We start from the raw sequence: 19964 nt of genomic DNA, 5'->3' as shown, positions 1-19964 counted from the left end.
ATCATTTAGAATTCTATTCCCATTATTTTGGAAAATACGAGCAATTTTATTTCCCCGCCTTGTCGTTTTGAAAGCGATTCTAAGCGAACCGACTTGGACGAGTTGCTTCGTGAACCAACACGAAGCGATTTCTCAGGCTGGTTTAGAAAACTAGTTATCTAAAACGAAGCGATTTTAGGGGTAAGTGCGAGCCTGGCTTTTGTTAATATCAGCTGTATCCATCCCACCCCTAAAGTTACCCCAACTAAAGCATGCAAAAAAAAATGAAAAAAGCTTACCAACTGGTTGCTATAAATTTCGAACATCTCGCTGTGCTGTAGACTCAGGTCGTACGTTTCGGGATTAGTTAAATGGCCATAGTGGTGGACGTTACTTATGTACATGAATACACCCTTTGCGTAAAGAATGTCACGTATTAATAAGGAACTCGAGTCACTCGACGCGAATGACGACAAATGTATCATACCTTATCCCTAACGTTCTTGCAAAAAGCCATATCAGGGTCCAGCAGGCCGTGAATGTAAGACGGAGAACTGTCCCTGTCCTTCAGCAATGAGCCGTGTATCAGGTAACAAGTAGATATAAACGGAACATTCCACAGACCCCTGTTCAAAGATTATTACATCATATACAAACAATATAATTGTTCAGGCAGAATAGCACTTTTAACCTATCGAGACGAATATCGAATGCCCAAACATTTTCTAATAGAATACAGGGACGAATAGTTACTGTAGTTTTCGAACCAAATACCAAATAGTTAGGCTTAACGCAAATACTACCTTATCGAATATTCGTCGAATATAGGCCCAAATATTAGGCGAATAACTCGCTACCTTAGAGCAAGAGTCAAGCAAGTCTGAAAACCCCTATTTGAGAAAAACCAGTTTTAAGTTCGAAATCTAGCATAATAACAATGATAATCTAATAATGAAAATTGATAAAAAATAGAGTTAAAATATATATTGAAAGTTTTGTCCTGTGTCACCTTAATTTAAAAACACTCAAGGATTCTTATTTTGAATTTCTTTCAATAGTCACGTATCTCGACTTACTTGACTTTTGCTCTCAGGTAGCGAACAGGTCTAATAGTCAAAATATTTAAAATTTTAATATCTAAATGGTAGTACTGAATTATTTAATAGTATATGTATATGAATTACTTAATGACGTCATAGGTGACCTGTGACGTAAATAAAAAACTAAAACTATCTGTACACACAAAAAAGTATCTGCTGAGAGCCAACTGAAAAATGGCGTACGTTCTTTTATATAGAATTTCTCTATAGCCTATAGATTTACCCTCCCCATAGACAGCTACGCGGTGGCCGATAATATTAGAATTTATATTTTCCGAATATTCGCCGAAAAATGTTATTCGATAATCGATCAAATACCAAAAGAAGATGTAAGGGAGTAAATAGGATTTTTTCGTCTGCAAGCCAGAATTTATCTGCTAAAAAAGCCACAGGCAGCCATTTTGGAAACACGTTTTTACTCCGACTCGAACTATTCGCCACCATAGAATCAGAGAAAAATGACGTCATAGCCTTACTCTTCTTACCCTACTCCGAAATGCCGGAACAAGCGAAATGAAACCACCTATTGTAGGTGAGTTTAAAATAAGATTTAAAAGAATTATAACGTTATAACAAAAGTGACATAATTAATAAAAGTGTGACAATCCCTGTACTTTCGTACGCTAAAGGTTTAATTAATGCTCGACTCGAGATCGACCACATAAAAGACGGCTTATTGTCGCCATTCTGGATCTTTTTTTAGTCCATGGTATTACATCGTAGGTAGATGGCGATAGCATCTCCACAGAACGACGAAAAATCAAAAAATACACTAACTTTGACCAGTGCTACTTAGTTCCTCCGTTCCTCACTACGAGGCGTTATTTGTTGGTTTTAACTTCCTTCCCTCCCCAAGGCATACTTTCCCTTCTCCCCTCCCAACTTGTATTTCGCTCGTAACATTCATTCAGAAATAGGTCCGATTGACACACTTTTGGTAATTATGTCACTTTTGGTTATAAGTCTATTATCATCGAAGAAAATGGTCTATTAATAAATAAATAATTCGTATGGGCCGCGTCAAAATTCTAAGAATTCTTCCGTTGATAGTGAGAATTCGGTCCTTCTCAAGTTCTCACAGGAGGTGATGAAGAGTGAGAATGCCTCCGAGCATTGAATCTTTGGTTTTAGGAAACCAATGAGATAATGTGTTGATTGGATTTTTTAATAGAGTAGCTTACTGTTAGCGCAAGACGTTGGTTGGGAGGGAGCGATGCTAAAAATTGTCATTCTGCCGAGTCGAAAAAAATAATTAGGGTTTTATATAATTTAGTATTATAATTTTACCTAAAACAAATGTTTTAATTTTTTAAAGACTTAATCTACATATATCAGGGTTCATTGTAAACATGGAAATCAGTGAAAACCTTGAAATATCAGTGAAATTTATTTAAAGCATAAAAGTCAGGGAAATATCAGGGAAAATGAAAATTTTCCTGAAAAATCAGGGAAATCAGGGAAAATAATTATGAGAACTCCAAGTTATGTGCAATTTCTTTTAGTATTACTGAAATTATTACTTAGTATTGAATTCATACGTTCAATCTTGACTATATTATATTAGAAAGTGTAACAGTAATGCTTTTAACATTTGATAGACCCCTATGATTTTAAAAAGTACACCTGGAAAATATTCAAAACTACTCTGGAAAACCCGGAAAATTCAGAGAAAATGGTTTTTTAAATATTGTATGAACCCTGATATATGTATAAAGAATTTATTCAATTTAAGCTAATAATCATATAGAAGTTTTTTTTTAAATCTAAAAAAATTGTGCGGAATCCCCAAGCACCGGTAGAATCCAATGCAACCATAGATGCAACATTAGGGGCAAGAATGTATTTATTTATACCTAGGGAGAATGACTATGTCGAGACGGTTTTTAGCCTTTCTCTCAATCCACTCGTTGGTCCCCCCAGTACGCTCCTCCGCTTAAAATAAAATGAATAGTCCCGGTATTTCATTGGCTGCTTAAAATTTACGTCACCTAACGCAATGGTAATCAAACGCCGGTGACGTTTTGTCTTTCCCCCCGCGCGAGACGGGGGAAAGGCGTTCAACGTGCCCGGCGATTGTCGCAACATAATTATTCTTCCTAAATATAAATAAATACATTCTTGTAAGGGGAAGTACAAAAAAGATTATATTTAAACCTAAATTATAGCAATTGGCGAGGTTTTTTCTTTTTCAAAAATACTTTATGAAAATTGATTTAAATCAAACATTTCTTTTGAAAACCATCATTGATTTAAATCAGCCAACCCTGCTAGATACTTATCTCGTAATACTTATATACTTCTGCGTATACTATTTTAAAAGTAATTTTGAGAAGACGGCTCTTTTGTTCTAAATGTAAGGCTCATCATTCAAAACTGTTATTAAGGTAATAAAGTATCGATTTAGAATTTTGCGCGCGCAATGTTAAGAAGAGTATGAGCGAGAAAAAGTCATTTAGGAGTAAAACGAAACTGGACTGGGAGATTACCGTCCGAAAAGTATAGCGTACGTACTGGGCGTGGGGAGGGGTTGATTCCTCATTCCAAACGAGTCTGGCAAACAATCCCGGAGGAAAAAAGAGTTCCCCATTTCCAGCCGGAGCACGTAAGAAATGGTCAATAACTAAAAAGAACGGCCAAGGGAGACACGCTGAGAAAGGAGGTCGGCTGCCCAACAACACTTTGGCGCCCTGTTCCCATTTCCAAAAGCTGATTATGGAAACCGAGATTAACAAGAATAACCGCCTTTATTGCCTTTTAAAGCAAGTGGGGCGGCTCTAGTGTTGTACCTGGCTGGTACGGTAGATGGCGTTTTCGGTAGTGTTGTACCTCGATAGTACGATATATGGCGTTTAAGGTACCTCGATAGTACGATATATGGCGTTTAAGGTATTGTGTAGTACCTGGCTGGTACGGTAGATGGCGTTTTCGGTAGTGTTGTTCGTCGATGGTACGATAGATGGCGTTTATGGTATAGTGTAGTACCAGGATGGTACGATAGATGGCGTTTATGGTATAGTGTAGTACCAGGATGGTACGATAGATGGCGTTTATGGTATAGTGTAGTACCAGGATGGTACGATAGATGGCGTTTATGGTATAGTGTTGTACCTGACTGGTACGATAGATGGCGTTTTCAGTTGTGTTGTACCTAAATGGTACGATAGATGGCGTTTATGGTATAGTGTAGTACCTGGATGGTACGATAGATGGCGTTTATGGTATAGTGTAGTACCTGGATGGTACGATAGATGTCGTTTTCGGTTGTGTTGTACCTGGATGGTACGATAGATGGCGTTTATGGTATTGTGTAGTACCTGGATGGTACGATATTTAGCGTTTATGGTATAGTGTAGTACCTGGCTGGTACGATAGATGGCGATTTCGGTAGTGTTGAAACTCGTTGGTACGGTAGATGGCGTTTATGGTATAGTGTAGTACCTGGATGGTACGATAGATGGCGTTTATGGTATAGTGTTGTACCTGACTGGTACGATAGATGGCGTTTTCAGTAGTGTTGTACCTCGATGGTGCGATAGATGGCGTTTTCAGAAGTGTTGTACCTCGATGGTACGATAGATGGCGTTTTCAGTAGTGTTGTACCTCGATGGTACGATAGATGGCGTTTTCGGTAGCTATGTATACGGTATTATCTTCGATTGGTAGCGATTTCCAAAGTTTACGAACGGGGACTAACTGCTACGCATTATAATCCGGCCACTTGCATTGATGGCTTTAAAAGTCGCTAGATAACTTGGGCCTAAAGTGGTACTTCGGGTATTAGTCTAGCCGATTATTATAATTATTACCATGCAAGTCCAAATATCTCCAATTTAGACGTTTACCGTCTTGCGACCAACGCTTAGCGTCAATTTGAAAGTTTGAATAACATTACCGCCATCTAACATTTAGCACTGAATAAGGTAGCGTGTTCTTAAAATTAGTATCGCGCAAAAGTACCATCTTGTCCAGTTGCGATAAAATAAAAGCGCGTGTCAAAACTATTGAAGTTGGCTGTACTTGTGGTATTTACATTATTGAAACTAGCGAATTATAATACACAGCTTTCGATTGAACCAAAATAATTTCATTACATCTAGGAGCAACAAACACAGCACCCCACACAAGGAGAACGCAACCCGTCAAAAGTTGCGTATTTTCTAGTGTACAGTTTTCATTTTAGCGCATGCTGCCGTCGGAAGGGAAAAATTCGGAAATTGTCTTCCCCCTTTCCGTAAAACGTGCATCGTAAGGGCTCGTCCAATGAAATTTGTACACAACACTGCGTTAGCGTGTTTAAAGGCTAGCCGCGTTCTCCTTGTGTTGTCGCTCCTAGGTTACATTATGTTCATCGATAGATATTAATATTTTGTTCGCCAGTAACTAGGAAATCGGATGAGTTTTTCGTCGGGTGACAAAATTAAAAAATTCGCGCTGCAGCAATGATAGGGGGCGATACTTTACGGGAAAGCAGCCTATTGTTGTGGATTGCCATCTTCCTAAGTGATAAAAAAATTCCGCTTACATAAAACCACTAACGTTTCATCGTTGCCTACGTTATAGTCGGGATTAAAACGTAGGGCCGTAGGCAACCGTTTCATCAATAAACAAGTTCAGGGTTGCCACAAAATTTTCAGATTGAAATTCCCTGACTATTCCCGGTTTTCCCTGACCATTTTAAGAAATTTCCACTAAATTATTATGGCCAAAACGTTTATTTTTTATTTTACTTTTATCAGAAATTAATAAATTTAAATTTACTTATATTTCAGTTAAAACAAGAATGTATTGAAGTTACTAAGAATATTGGACGACAGGATTCTGATTCCCATCCTCGCAGCCTTTGTAGGTTAAATTCGTCTGCTTTCCCATTCAAGTTTGCTATATGGTATGACCTTGAATGCGCCTTAACTGCAGACGAACTTTCTCCACAAAAGCTGTGAGGATGGTACCAGGGGTTAATGCTATGCTGAAATATTCTTAGTAACTTCAATACATTCTTGTTTTAACTGAAATATAAGTAAATTTAAATTTATTTTTCTTGGTTAAAAGGTTATTGCAATGTTAAAAAAATTAGCCAAACTTTCAAGAAAATAAATTATAATCATAGAATTTTTCATAGATCTACAGTAAAATTACCTTCAAAAAGTGTCAAGATAAAATTGAACTCCCCGACATTTTACAAATTATAAAAATACCCTGACCTTTCCCTGACGTTTTAGGCGCATTTTTGAATCCCCTTACTTTTCCCTGACGTGTGGCAACCCTGAAGTTGCATAGACTATATCTCCATCCAGCGACACCACTAAATTAATTATGGGTTTTCTCTTTTTAACGTTATTTGAAGATGATTTTCAGCCTTTAAATTGTCTCCTAATTTTGTCTGCCGTTTTGATATTGTTCGTAGTAGCACGATTTTGTTTCTTTTTAAATAAGTTTTGGTGACGTCAATGGTAATGAAAGCGAACATCCATAATGCATTTGGCGAACTCGCGTGGTAGCGCTACTAGCTTCCATCGCGACCATTAAAAAAATCACCGAAAACTTAACCATGAGCCAAGAACGCATAGCAGTAACTAACAAGGAGTCATCCCGAGGTGTTTCTTCCCGATTTTTTTCAAACTCGTGGGTTAAATGTACCTTGAAAGCTCCTAAAGGGAAAAGTTTCAATGGCCATTCATTTTGCCATGGCAACAGTGGCGTAGACAAGGGGAGAGTTTGCTATATGGTATGACCTTGAATGCGCCTTAACTGCAGACGAACTTTCTCCACAAAAGCTGTGAGGATGGTACCAGGGGTTAATGCTATGCTGAAATATTCTTAGTAACTTCAATAGATTCTTGGTAATACCGAGTTCGTATGAAATTTTCGGAATGAATTTCCCGTACTTTTCCAAACCAATTTTCCAAATTTTCCCGGACCATTTTTGTACAATAAATGAAAGGTTAGTGGTAAAATCTTGAAAAATATTTCATATTTTTAATACATCAAAAATGAAATTTCCCTGACTTTTTGAAACCATTTTTAAATTTCCCTGACTTTTTGAAACCATTTTTAAATTTCCCTGACTTTTTGAAACCATTTTTAAATTTCCCTGACTTTTTGAAACCATTTTTAAATTCCCCGACTTTTCCAAAAAGTCGTGTAATAACGAAGCTTCTCCCTGAGAGCAATTCACGCTTTCGTAAGAGTATAATTTGAAGTGTTTGAAGAGAAAGGGTCGGATGCGAACGCGGCCTTGAAAAACTTTTCAGGGTAAAGGGAGCGAACTAGTGTTGGATAAAGTATCGGGGAAGAACGATTTATATTAGGGGCAAAAGGGGCGGGGGTCAAGAGAGGAAGGCCCTTCCGAGAGATGAATTAACCTATGGACCAAGATCAATAACTATAAAACCAGGAAAATACGGCAGCTGGATCTGCAGAAACTGCAACTTTTGTTGCTCTTTACCGAGCCTACGTTTCTCTCAGCCGTCCTCCTGCGCCTCTTAGTATCCCTTCCCTCGCCTTTTGGGGCTGCGGGAGGAGGAGCAAAAATAGATGGGGTTTCTCCGGAATCCACCGGCTGCTGCCAGTGGGCCGATTTTCAGAGAGCTCGCCGCTGCCCCAGACCCCAACTCATTTCAGACACCGCTCTGCCATCTTTCAGACGTCGAGGACGGATAATAACGGTAACTTGAAAAATATGCCGCGATTTTCGAGAAAGTATCACGTCATTCATCGTCGTTAGAATCTCTTATAATCGCGAAACGCGAATACGACCACATTGACTCTAATTATGAATTGTTAATTCGGTTTATCGGAATCAGATTGAAAATATCGATAATAATAGTATCGGATCCTTCGTGACTATTTTGATATATTACGAGGCGGAGTAAAATGCGACGCGTTTGGGTGGCCGGTTTATTTTTGTTCTTCTTGGCCCTGTTGCTGGTCGTGCCGTCGGACGCGGCCAAAGGACGGGGTCGTGGCCGGGGCAAATCGAGGGGAAAAAACTCTCCCAGGTTCATTTTCTACACCCATCCCAAAATGAGGGCCTATTACGATAATCCCAACGTAAGTCTTCGCTAATTTCTACATATTTGTCAATATTTTCTATAATTGTCGGTGTTAATTGGGCAGGGAGCCCAAATAATAAAGGCCTCTCACTTCGACTACGAGTTCTTTCTGGGCCACAAGATTGTCTTCATCTGCGTGGCCAAAGGCGACCCTCTACCACACATCTCTTGGTACAAGGATGGCATTGAACTCTACTCTCATCCTTATTTACAGGTAAAAATTGCCTAATTCATCATGTAGGGCAACCTTTACATTTTTATTAACACAAATATATAATATATTTTATCAGATAGAAAAGTATCTATAAATCACACGGCGTACAATAGATGTTTCTATAAAATACGGGATACCACGTCTAAATGTTTTTTTTTCTACGTCACTAGCTATAGTTATTGAAGATCGGGAGCGCGCTCGAGTCGATAAAGATTTTGGTATTTGAGGACCAGGTGCGAAACGCGCTTGCCAATAAAATACTAAAAAGTTTAAGCTCGTGACGAAGATAAAAACATTTTTACACTTTAATTTTTTTAAGGTTTTATTTTATGAAAACATTAGGTGTTTTCATTATCAACCATATTTTCCATAAAAACATGTTAGTATCCGCTACTGGAGAGCTAACGAATAATATTATAAATCTAGTTTATGATTGAAAATGACACCGCTAGCCCAAGGAACTAGTTATATATTCGATTAAAACCGTATTTTTGAGTAGTTAGCCTAACTGACGCGTGAAGTCGCTACAGTCTTGATGAGCGACTTTTGCAAAATTCACTTCCTAATGTAACGCGCTAAAGTATCGTTTTATTCCGCGAGCTAATATTTCAGCGCGAGTACGTTTTTGAAATGCTTTCAACTTTAACAGTACAATAAGTTTAACTAAATCACGTGAAATCGAAATAAAAATATTTTTCAGACAACACCACCTGAGAGCAAAAGTCAAATAAGTCGAGATACGTGACTATTGAGTGTTTTTAAATCAAGGTGCCTCAGTACAAAATTTTCAATATATATTTTAACTCTATTTTTATCAATTTTCATTATTGGATTATCATTGTAATTATGCTAGATTTCGAACCTAAAACTGGTTTTTCTCAAATAGGGGTTTTCAGACTTGCTTGACTCTTGCTCTAAGGTAGCGTTACCGTCCAGCAAGAGACGTGTTTCAGCGCCATCTCTTATTTTTTCACAGAAATACAAAACCACTTACTTCCGCCTTAAGAGCTAAACTAAAACGATTTCATAGCGGACCAGCGTTGCCAGACGTCCTATAATTATAGGAAAAATCTTTAATTTTGCCACAAAATTTTCGGTGTCCTATAATTTTAACAGTGTACTACACAGGGTGTTAACTAAAAAACGATACAGAGCCAATTACCCAAAATGTGTTTTATGTAAGAATTTGAAATTTGCAGGTTACATAGAGGGTGCAGGGGGACAAATGACAATGGAAATTTCAATGACCTTGAACCAGGTCTTCAAGGTCATTCAAATTTTATCTCTAGAATCGTTAGGATTAAAAGAATGGTTCCAATTAGAAATGTGTTCTACGTTTAATTTTAAGTCTAAACAGCTTTGACCCGATCTAATTTGACTAATGGGAAGCCGAGAAATGTTAGACCAAAAACCATAAGGTCGTGTGTGGTATTCTAATCAAGACACGACCTTTAAGGGCTTATAAATCGAAAACTACCAGATCTAATGAATCAAAATTGTCGTGAAACTCTAAACTGAGTTCGTAAATTGTAACTTGTGATGACCTTGAAACATTAGTTCTCGAGAACCATTTTGCAATAAACGAACTTAAGAATGGTTCTAATTAGGAAAATACCCGCCAAGGTTTTTTAAGTCAAATTACTTTTTACCCGAGGTAAATAAACCAATAAAACTCCAAAATAAACGTTAATTAATTGATTTAAGACGTACCAAGTACTTTTATTAACCTTTTTTTAGTTTAAATGTTTTAAACACAAAAGAAACTAAATAAGTAATTGAAATAAATTCTAAAGTTAGAATTGGGGGTACCGTGAAACGGCTAGTGGCCAAGGCGAGCCTACAGGCAACGAAAACCTCCCAAATACAAAAACCTGAAGAAATGTTCATGCACATGGTGTACACAAAATGTTAAAAACATCCATTTTAGGTGTTTAGACTTAAAATTAAACGTAGAACACATTTCTAATTGGAACCATTCTTTTAATCCTAACGATTCTAGAGATAAAATTTGAATGACCTTGAAGACCTGGTTCAAGGTCATTGAAATTTCCATTGTCATTTGTCCCCCTGCACCCTCTATGTAACCTGCAAATTTCAAATTCTTACATAAAACACATTTTGAGTAATTGGCTCTGTATCGTTTTTTAGTTAACACCCTGTATAGGGCGTTTTTTCCGATTTTTCGATATTGATGACCTATAAATCCTATAATCTGAAAATCTCTTACTGTAAGCGTTAACAGTTGAAGAATTTATCGGATCGCAGCCGACAAATGCGATGAATAAATGTGTTTTTATTATTTTTTTATATTTTATTTGTTTTTATTTAAAAGGTTTTATTTAACCATACGTCAATGGGTTTATTTGAAATTGAAATTTTATCAAACGTCAGTGGTATATCCGATGCAAAATTGAAATTACCGCCAAATACAATGTGTCCTATAATTTGAACTGGAAATCTATAATTTTTAGTCCTTAGGCCTATAATTTGATTTTGGCTATCTGGCAACGCTGTAGTGGACAATTTTTCGATTGAGTTCATACTTCCTTTCAGGTAGCTATTAGCTCGCAGCGCGCTACCTTAGAGCAAGAGTCAAGCAAGTCTGAAAACCCCTATTTGAGAAAAACCAGTTTTAACTTCGAAATCTAGCATAATAACAATGATAATCAAATAATGAAAATTGATAAAAATAGAGTTAAAATATATATTGAAAATTTTGTACTGAGTCACCTTAATTATTTTGAATTTCTTTCAATAGTCACGTATCTCGACTTACTTGACTTTTGCTCTCAGGTAGCGAGCCTATCTCAAAGGTGACGCCATTTTACAGAGCGCGGTGTAAGTGTTGAGGCAATCTATAGTGAAAGGACGAATCCGACAGCCACGAGCGCATTTCCTACTTCGTTAAATATTTATTTGAAGAATTTGCAGATCTCGGAATGGAAGGTGGAGAAGGACACGATGAAGAGCAAGCTGGAGATCGACCCGGCCCGGCAAATGGATTCGGGCACGTACGAGTGCCAAGCCAACAACAAGTACACCGTCGACCGCCGGGCCTTCAAAGCCGACTTCAGCACCATCACCTAGATGATATCACAGCCCCCAAACCCCCCTCCGCTATCACGTACCCGCGCGCGAGACCATCAATCGAGTTGACGAAATAGTAAGGGGGAGACCAATGTTCAGTATTCAATTTATACGAAATACTGGCAATGGTATAAAAACCCTCCATAATTTACATATCGAATCTTTGCATTGGCCTAAGATGGCGTCACAAATAAGCCTATTTTGGACAACCACGTATCTAGACACCACGAAATCCCCGTAATGTTTGGGCTCAAATAATATCCTATAAATATCCGTTTGAAGAAATTAATTACACAATAAAAAATCGAGTTGACGAAATAGTAAGGGGGAGACCAATGTTCAGTATTCAATTTATACGAAATACTGGCTAAGGTATAAAAACCCTCCATAATTTACATATCGAATCTTTGCATTGGCCTAAGATGGCGTCACAAATAAGCCTATTTTGGACAACCACGTATCTAGACACCACGAAATCCCCGTAATGTTTGGGCTCAAATAATATCCTATAAATATCCTTTTGAAGAAATTATTTAAACAAAAAGATAACAAAATTTAAAATGATAAAAACGTAGACATTTTTCAGAATTTTATAATAGCACACATACATTATGTATGGCAATCAGCTGTAATATTTACGCTCATAGAATAAAAAAAGCTATATAAAAAAACTTTCATTTGTTTAATTTTATAAGAAACAAATATTTACCATATATTGTTAGTATATACTGCTAAGGTTAACCAATCTGAAACACGTATCTTCGCAGTATAATAGTAATTACTGGTTATATTTTGGGACCTTGAGCCTACGAAGGTGCGTGTTTTAATACGGCGCTTGTTCGTCATAGCCATTACAAGATTTACTGAAGGCACATTTTGGTGGGGTCCTATATAAGGAAACCATAAAAACGCAAAACTCGCGTGTCCCGAAGCTGAGCTTATGCAGGGTTGCCACATTGTTTTCACAATCAAATTCCCTGACTTTTCCAGGTTTTCACTGGCCATCTTCGGAGATTTTCCCTGACTTATTTTGTGCCAAGATTTTGTAATTTTAACCTATATTTTAGTAAAAGTTTCCTATTTGCAACCGATATTAAATTCCCTAATTTTAAGACTAATTTTAAAAATTCCCTGACTTTTCCCCGATTTTTATTCCCATATTCAAATTCCCTGACATTTCCAGGAATTCCAGGTTTTTCAGGTACCGTGGCAATAATGTTATGTCACGAGAATAATTATTCAGTGAAAAATCAATTGATTTCATCAGTGGTAGACGCCTTCTGTTGGTGGGGACCCATAGCAGGGTTGCCACAAAATTTTGAGATTCAAATTCCCTGACTATTCCCTGACCATTTTGAGAGATTTTCCCTGACTTTTTAAGGCAAAATTTTTATTTTATATTTGACTTTTATCAGAAGTTAATAAATTTTAATCAACTTATATTTCAGTAAAAAGGTTATTGCAATGTTGAAAAAATTAGCCAAACTTTCAAGGAAATAAATGATAATCATAGAATTTGTCATAGATCTGGTCTAAAAAATAACCTTAAAAAAGTGCCAAGATAAAATTTAATTCCCTGACATTTTACAAATTCAAAAAAATCCTTGACATTTCCCTGACTTCTTTTTAGGTCCATTCTTAAATTCCCTGATTTCCCTGACGTGTGGCAACCCTGCATAGGCCTGTCCTTAATCCGACACTGGTCATAGCCCCGCCTTAAAACAACCGCCATGACGTTATTCTACGTCGCAGATCACCGGTCAAAATACCGAACGATCCTGTTTGGCAAATAAACACCACTCCATATGGGCGTCTTAATGTCAAAATGCTGACATAATCTCGTTACTATGGCAACGAAATTAGGCCACACCCACAAGGGCCGTCTTTACCTTTCAGGCGCCCCTGGGCTAATAATATCAGGGCCGGGTCTTTATTGAATATTTTCAATTAAATTATAAAAATAAAATATATATATTGCGAGACGGCGCCCTAGGGCTTAGCCCTACCTAGCCCAATAGTAGAGGTGGCCTGACAACCACGAGCAACCTACGAATAGGCAAGTTGGATATATTTACGAATTTACCTAATAGGATTCTAGCCCCTTCCCTTAAAGGGAGTATAACCCTTTCAGGAATTTGGGGTAATACATAATTCCCTCCCCTCATTTTTTTAACCACATGTTATACGGAGTGTGAAATACAGTGGTTTTTGAGGAATTATCCCACTTAAAGTATCCCCGCTTTGGCAGTGCTTTAATTTATCATATCTACTAGAACGCCTTTCGTGAATCTAAAACCACGTACCTCATTATTAAGAAATTATATTTGAGTAAATATCCAAACTATAAAGAAAATAATTGATTTATAGCTCGGATATTGTGTTTTATATGTTAATTAAGGGTGCATTTAAAAAATAAACACTAAATATGAGACAGTAAAGGTTTCAAGTGAGAAAACCTCTTCAGGGCGGGCACGCTTCCTCTAATTGAAGAATTGGGTGTTTCTACTATCGTTCTAGACTAGCGCCATGAGCCAGAAAAGAGAGAAGCTATGGCGCACCCTATCAAACAAGGAGGGAAACCGTGTCGCAAAATGGACTGTTCTTACCTTCTGTTGTCTTGGACAATGTCCACGTAGTCGTGGGAACGAGCGTAGAACTCCTCAGTGGACAATGCCCCCCAGAAATTAGACCACAGCTTGTTGGGACGAATCAATTTTGGACCAATCATTGTTCTGTCAAACGAAGATGAAATCATAATGAATGCGGGGATTATACTGGTAATATGTTTTTCTTTAAACAATTTAATTGTAAGAGCTTACCTGTTTTGTTCGATGAGATATCTGAGAGTGAGAGGATCGGTGATTTGAGCCTCCGAGTCGATTGAGAAGTAATAATCACATTTGGTTTTCGAGCATTCCTCTCTGCAATTCGCAAGAACAGAGGTGTCAAACATTTTGGGGTCAAATAATAAAACATTTCTTTTGCAACTCGTTGTATCTCTCAAGGTCACAAGACCGTCGGATCATTAAAATTAGAGAATGACAATTTTTAGACGATCCACCGGCACTAAAGACGCATATTCACCTGTCACGAGCGCAAAAGGAAAAAAGTCACCAGTGTCCGCTTCAATCTCATCGAAAGATGTCAGTCAGGGTTGCCACAAAATTTTGAGATTCAAATTCCCTGACTATTCCCTGACCATTTTAAGAGATTTTCCCCGACTTATTAAGGACAAAACTTTACTTTTACCCGAAGTTAATAAATTTATATGGTATTTGACTCTATGTAACAAACCCTTTGCCGCCTTACTACCTTTTTTGTAGCCTTTTGTAACTTTTAGCGAAATTGAGCGGTAAAATATATTTCAACTCACAAAATTGAGCAGAAGTTCATGAGCGCCTATTTCAGCTCTCAAAAATTGAGCGGAAATTCACGAGCACCTATTTCAGCTCTCATCTATTACTAGAGATCGGCGGAACAAATAAATTAACCGGCAAAATTTCGATTAATCATAAAAATTTGGTTAACTGTTTATTTATGAACATTTTATACGAATAAACAACGATTTAACATGGAAAAATAATGGGATTTTTCTGATATTTTTTGGATAATTGTCGGTTATGAATAAAAATAAATAATTGGATAATTTCCTATTCAAACGCCGATCTCTACCTATTACAACTCTCAATAATTTGAGAGTGTGAGCGGTTAACACGCGAGAGACCACGAACGGTGTGCGAGCTGAGCGGTTCGCTAACGAAAGTGCCCATCACTGTTTGTGAACGGCCCCTTTACTGAGATTTCATCTTCCCTCGCTCAATTTTTTAAGAAATTACGCGCTCTCTCATTCGCTCACTTTTGAACTGATTACATCTAAAGCTCACTGTACCCGAGGTGTAAATCACCGATTTTGATGAAACTCGGGGGGTATGTAGACCTTGGGGTAATATGAATTTTCACCAAGGGAAAAGTTACGCTGGGCTTCCGTTTTGCTATGGCAACCGAAAATGTTTTTGACAACTTAAAATGAAAAAATCTACATTTAAAAAAGCATGGGATTTTCTCGGTTTCTGAAAATTTTTGAAAACCCAAAAAAATTAAAAATTTAAATTTCCATTTAAAATGCTAAATTTGAACAATTTTGGGTGAAATTCATCAAGTAGCCCCCCCTGTGAAACCGAGAAAATCCCATGCTTTTTTAAATGTAGATTTTTTCATTTTAAGTTGTCAAAAACCCCCCGAGTTTCATCAAAATCGGTGATTTACACCTCGGGTACACTCCTCGTCAGTAAAACAATTAAAGAATCTGCTCGTTTCATCAAACCTAAATCTAATTAGAATTCTATAAAATTACTGAAAACTTTTCATAATATTTTGAAATTAACTACTTGATAAACCAAAAAAAAAAATGAACTAAATATATGAAAAATCAACGTAAAAGGGTCTCAGTTTGAGAGTAAATACGACTCCGCTTTGGTCTCGCTCAATCTATTATTACGTGAAGCGCTCATCTCTAAAGTCCGCTCACCTTCAGACTAAGAGCTCATTTAACCAAAGTAAGATTTCAATTGTGGTTCATCTCACTCATTAATAGCCAAATAGAGTGGGAGTTCTGCTCTTCTCCTCTCAATTATTTCCGGCTCATTCTGACGCGAAACGATACGCGCTCTAAATTGAGAAGAGCACGCCCATCACGGGATAAAAGAGGGGGGAGAAACAACTGGACATCTGGTGACGTAGAAAGCACCCACGCCGTTCAAGTTTCTCGAGTGACGATGAATGAGCTTCCTTGAGAGAAAACTAAATACTTACAAAGCAAGATTCCTGGCGTGCCATTCCTTGACTTTGTCCTCAATGCCCAGGAACTTTATATTATTGTACTTGTGCTTGTGTTTTTTCAAGAAGGTTTCCACATCTTTAACGTGATGTTCAACCTTTTAAATTAAAACGTATAATAATAATAATAATAATTATAATAAAAAGCTTTATTTCAGGATATCCCTATCAGTTAGATACTGGTTTACATAGGAGTGTTGTTAATTTAAATTAAATCTAAAATCCAAAACCAAAGGATAAATAAAATACTGAGGAGTAAAAACGCTAACAAGTAAAGAGACCAAGAAGTGGGGGAGAAAACTAAGCTTAGTTTTCTCCCCCACTTCTTGGTCTCTTTACTTGTTCGCGTTTTTACTCCTCACTCTCTAGACCATTGGTGGTTCTCGTGTTTTTGCTCTAGCTGTTAAATAAAATACTACAATTTTGCCACCAATTTTCAATTATATATTTTTTAGGTCTTTTTTGAAAATATTAAAAGAGTTCTGACTTTTTTTAATCAAATAAATCGCTTGTAAAAATGACTATATAGTTACTAATTCAATTTCATCTAAACTAACCAAGGTTCATAAACTTCATACAACTATTGGCAAGCCGATTTCCCTGATATTTGCCGGTTTTCCCACTGATGTTTCCCTGATTTTATCTCAATAAAAACCAAGGTTTTATACTATTATGCCATTGCCAACTTAACCAATCTTGTACAGAAGAGGTATAACTTTATAAGGTTACTCATGATTGATTTTTAAATTTAACTGGTTAAATATTAAAATATATAAGACAAGTAATAAAGGAAAATCTTTATTAAGAAAAATTTATTTATGTAAATTAATTTGTACTCTGTAGGTCAAACTTTTTCAATCCACATAAATATCCCTGAATTTTCTAAAACAATTGAATTTCCCTGCCTTTTCTGTCTACAATCTAATTCCCAGGTTTTCCAGACCCTGTTAAAAGTGTCGAAAAAGTAATATTTACCATGTTATGCAAAAAAATGTCAATTCTTTCTTTGGGATAAGATATTTGTACGATTCTGTCAAAAAACTCTGGCAGGAACGGAGTCGGTTTTTCAATAAATACTCCCATCACAACTTTTGGCATATCTTTAACCTAAAAATCGTAAAATCAACGTCAATTTATTTCAGAAAGTTTAATGTGGAAAGATAATTGGAAGAATTATTACTTCCGAATACTCCACATCATTGATCAACTCCAAGAGTCAATTAAAACATAAATTATTTATTAGAACGCTGCCATTTTTGGGTGAATATCAACACACCAACGCATGTCCGACTTTTTTATTTTTATTTTTGATACTTTAGACGATACTGAACATTTCTGTGTAAAAATTATTTTGGTGAAGTAAAAATTCGCGGAGATATTAATTTTGGAAAATTTACTTCTTCCAGCGTTAATTTTCCGTTTGAGGTGTAGTAGGATACACGAAATTTTACGTTTGCGGTAGTGTGCGTACGGGGACCCCGACCCCGACTGTCGCAAATCAAGTCGGGGTTTTCCATTTTTCGGGGTTATGTTTTCGTAGTGTAATTTTAAATTTTCGCGCCGACGCACCCTGCTAAAATCCTAAAAATATAAAATAGATAGGTTCCTTCTCTCCCCTTTTTTCGTGGGCGACAATAGAATGATCCGAATGACCTTCGGCTGATGCCGCTGACGTAGCTCTCGCTTGACGCTTGATTATAAGTTTTAGTTTCATAATTGCCGTTGTTCGAACTCTCTCAGTCTCAGCTAAGGAGTGTGGAGTTACAACGTTTGTAAATAACTTGTGTATTTATAAAACAACTTATTTAAACAATTGCAATGCCTAAGCTATAGACCTCTATTTTAAAATCTACCTATCTTATCTATTTTTACTATAGTCCTAGTCGATAATTCAAAATAACGGTCAAAAATGCCGCTGATCAGTTTTGTAAAATATTTTCGGCGGCGTAATCGTCGGCCATTTTCGGTATGGAGATACAGGCCGGAAGGCAGGCAAGGCTGCCAGATTTCGATAGATCGAAAAAGGCCAACTCTCTCCAATGTTTTCGTTTTCAAAACGAAAATTTTGCGGCGTAGCTATCGACTAAGACTATTACTAATAGTCCCTAGGCTCAGAGGCTGGCTTACACAAGATACACTATCTAATCTTAACCAGTAAAATTGGGGTATTTTGATAATTTTTCTATTCTTAATAAATACAAAGAATTTTCCATCCCCGACCCCGACTTGTTTTTCGCGGGGTTAGACCCACCCCGACCCCGACTTTATTTTGACCCCGTACGAACACTAGTTTTCGGAATATTGTGGGGGTCAAATTATATTCTATTTTTTCTTGTTAAGCTGGGTATTTTGGTATTTTGCCCCCATCGCGTATCCTACTACACCACAAACGGAAAAGAAAACGTTAATTTGAAATTTGAAATAGAAAAATAAATCTTAAATAGAAAAATTTATTTTCAATAGAAAAATAAATCTTCAATAGAAAAAAGTTAATTTTCAATAGAAAAATAAATCTTCAATAGAAAAGTTAATTTTCAATAGAAAAATAAATCTTCAATAGAAAAATAAATCTTCAATAGAAAAAGTTAATTTTCAATAGAAAAATAAATCTTCAATAGAAAAAGTTTTCAATAGAAAAATAAATCTTCAATAGAAAAAGTTAATTTTCAATAGAAAAATAAATCTTCAATAGAAAAATAAATCTTCAATAGAAAAAGTTAATTTTCAATAGAAAAAGTTAATTTTCAATAGAAAAATTTAATTTTAAATAGAAAATAGTTAATTTTCAATAAAAAAAGTAAATTTTCAATAGAAAAAGTTAATTTCCAATAGAAAAAGTTAATTTCCAATAGAAAAAGTTAATTTCCAATAGAAAAAGTTAATTTTCCATAGAAAAAGTTAATTTTCAATAGAAAAAGTTAATTTTGAAAGAAAAAGTTAATTTTCAATAGAAAAAAGGCTATCGAAAAAGTTAATTTTCAATAGAAAAAAGGCCATCGAAAAAGTTAATTTTCAATAGAAAAAACGCTATCGAAAAAGTAATTTTTCAAAAATTAATATCTCCGCGAATTTTCATTTCTGCAAAATAATTTTGACACAATAAAAAAATCGGACATGCGTTGGTGTGTTGATATTTTGCCCCATTTTCAAATAATAATTCTCCGTGTGCTTTTTTAAAGGGCCTCAGAATCGTTTGAAATTGGTCCTGAATTTTTCAAATTATTCTGTGGACCTTATTCTTATACTCTACATAAACAATTTACCTTTAATTTTGACAAACTGATCGTGTTTTCTTTACAAATTAAGCATCCATCTTTAGGTACCCAGGATTTCGCTAAATAGTTTCCCAAAGAACTTAGGGCCACCTACGAAATTTAAAATTAATTTTATCTGTTGAATTTTCTGTTGAGTTCACTAGAGAAAGCAAATTGCAAAGCGTACCTTACTAAGACCATTTCCGTGTATGACAACTGGATTAGTTCCATAAGCCGTGTTATACACAGATCCGTCACCATTCATAAATTTCAGTTCCACATCCCCAACGGCTCCGTTGAGGTTTTGAAAGATATCAGCTTTGTGGTCCAGTTTAATTCCCCACTTTTTCTGAAATTAAAAATACATCAATAACGTGAAAAATGCCGATATTAATTAAAAAACAAATTAACAAATCAGTTTGAAGGATATGATGAAATGGGT

The 19964-nt window shown here is 36.2% G+C and overlaps 2 protein-coding genes across 4 annotated transcripts in view; one reads left to right on the top strand and one right to left on the bottom strand.

Moving 5' to 3' along the window:
• The window catches only part of Plod (procollagen lysyl hydroxylase), a 35368-nt gene that overhangs the window by 4607 nt on the left and 10797 nt on the right, over nt 1-19964 (bottom strand). For both annotated transcript variants that reach the window (XM_090159727.1, XM_090159728.1), the window contains 8 exons: nt 19710-19871; nt 19532-19633; nt 17244-17375; nt 16245-16366; nt 14252-14353; nt 14039-14164; nt 467-605; nt 279-392 (listed from right to left, as the gene is read on the bottom strand). In XM_090159727.1, coding sequence (XP_090015853.1) covers nt 279-392; nt 467-605; nt 14039-14164; nt 14252-14353; nt 16245-16366; nt 17244-17375; nt 19532-19633; nt 19710-19871 — 999 coding nt within the window. The remainder of the gene's footprint in view (nt 1-278; nt 393-466; nt 606-14038; nt 14165-14251; nt 14354-16244; nt 16367-17243; nt 17376-19531; nt 19634-19709; nt 19872-19964) is intronic.
• Nucleotides 7686-12030, top strand: LOC149923656 (immunoglobulin domain-containing protein oig-4-like). 2 transcript variants are annotated; one of them, XM_090159732.1, is made up of 3 exons: nt 7686-8129; nt 8196-8345; nt 11277-12030. In XM_090159732.1, exons 1-3 carry the CDS (start codon nt 7953-7955, stop codon nt 11430-11432), a joined length of 483 nt encoding a protein of 160 aa, XP_090015858.1. In that variant the 5' UTR covers nt 7686-7952; the 3' UTR covers nt 11433-12030. The 2 variants fall into 2 exon arrangements, with proteins under 2 accessions (XP_090015858.1, XP_090015857.1); XM_090159731.1 differs by having other exon boundaries at nt 11268-12030.

This window comes from Leiobunum rupestre, chromosome 10 (genome assembly GCF_980474605.1).
Source record: "Leiobunum rupestre chromosome 10, qqLeiRupe1.1.hap1, whole genome shotgun sequence".
Classification (NCBI taxonomy): domain Eukaryota; kingdom Metazoa; phylum Arthropoda; class Arachnida; order Opiliones; family Sclerosomatidae; genus Leiobunum; species Leiobunum rupestre.
Note: the sequence above shows the minus strand (reverse complement) of the source record. Positions and strands in the feature narration are given on the sequence as shown.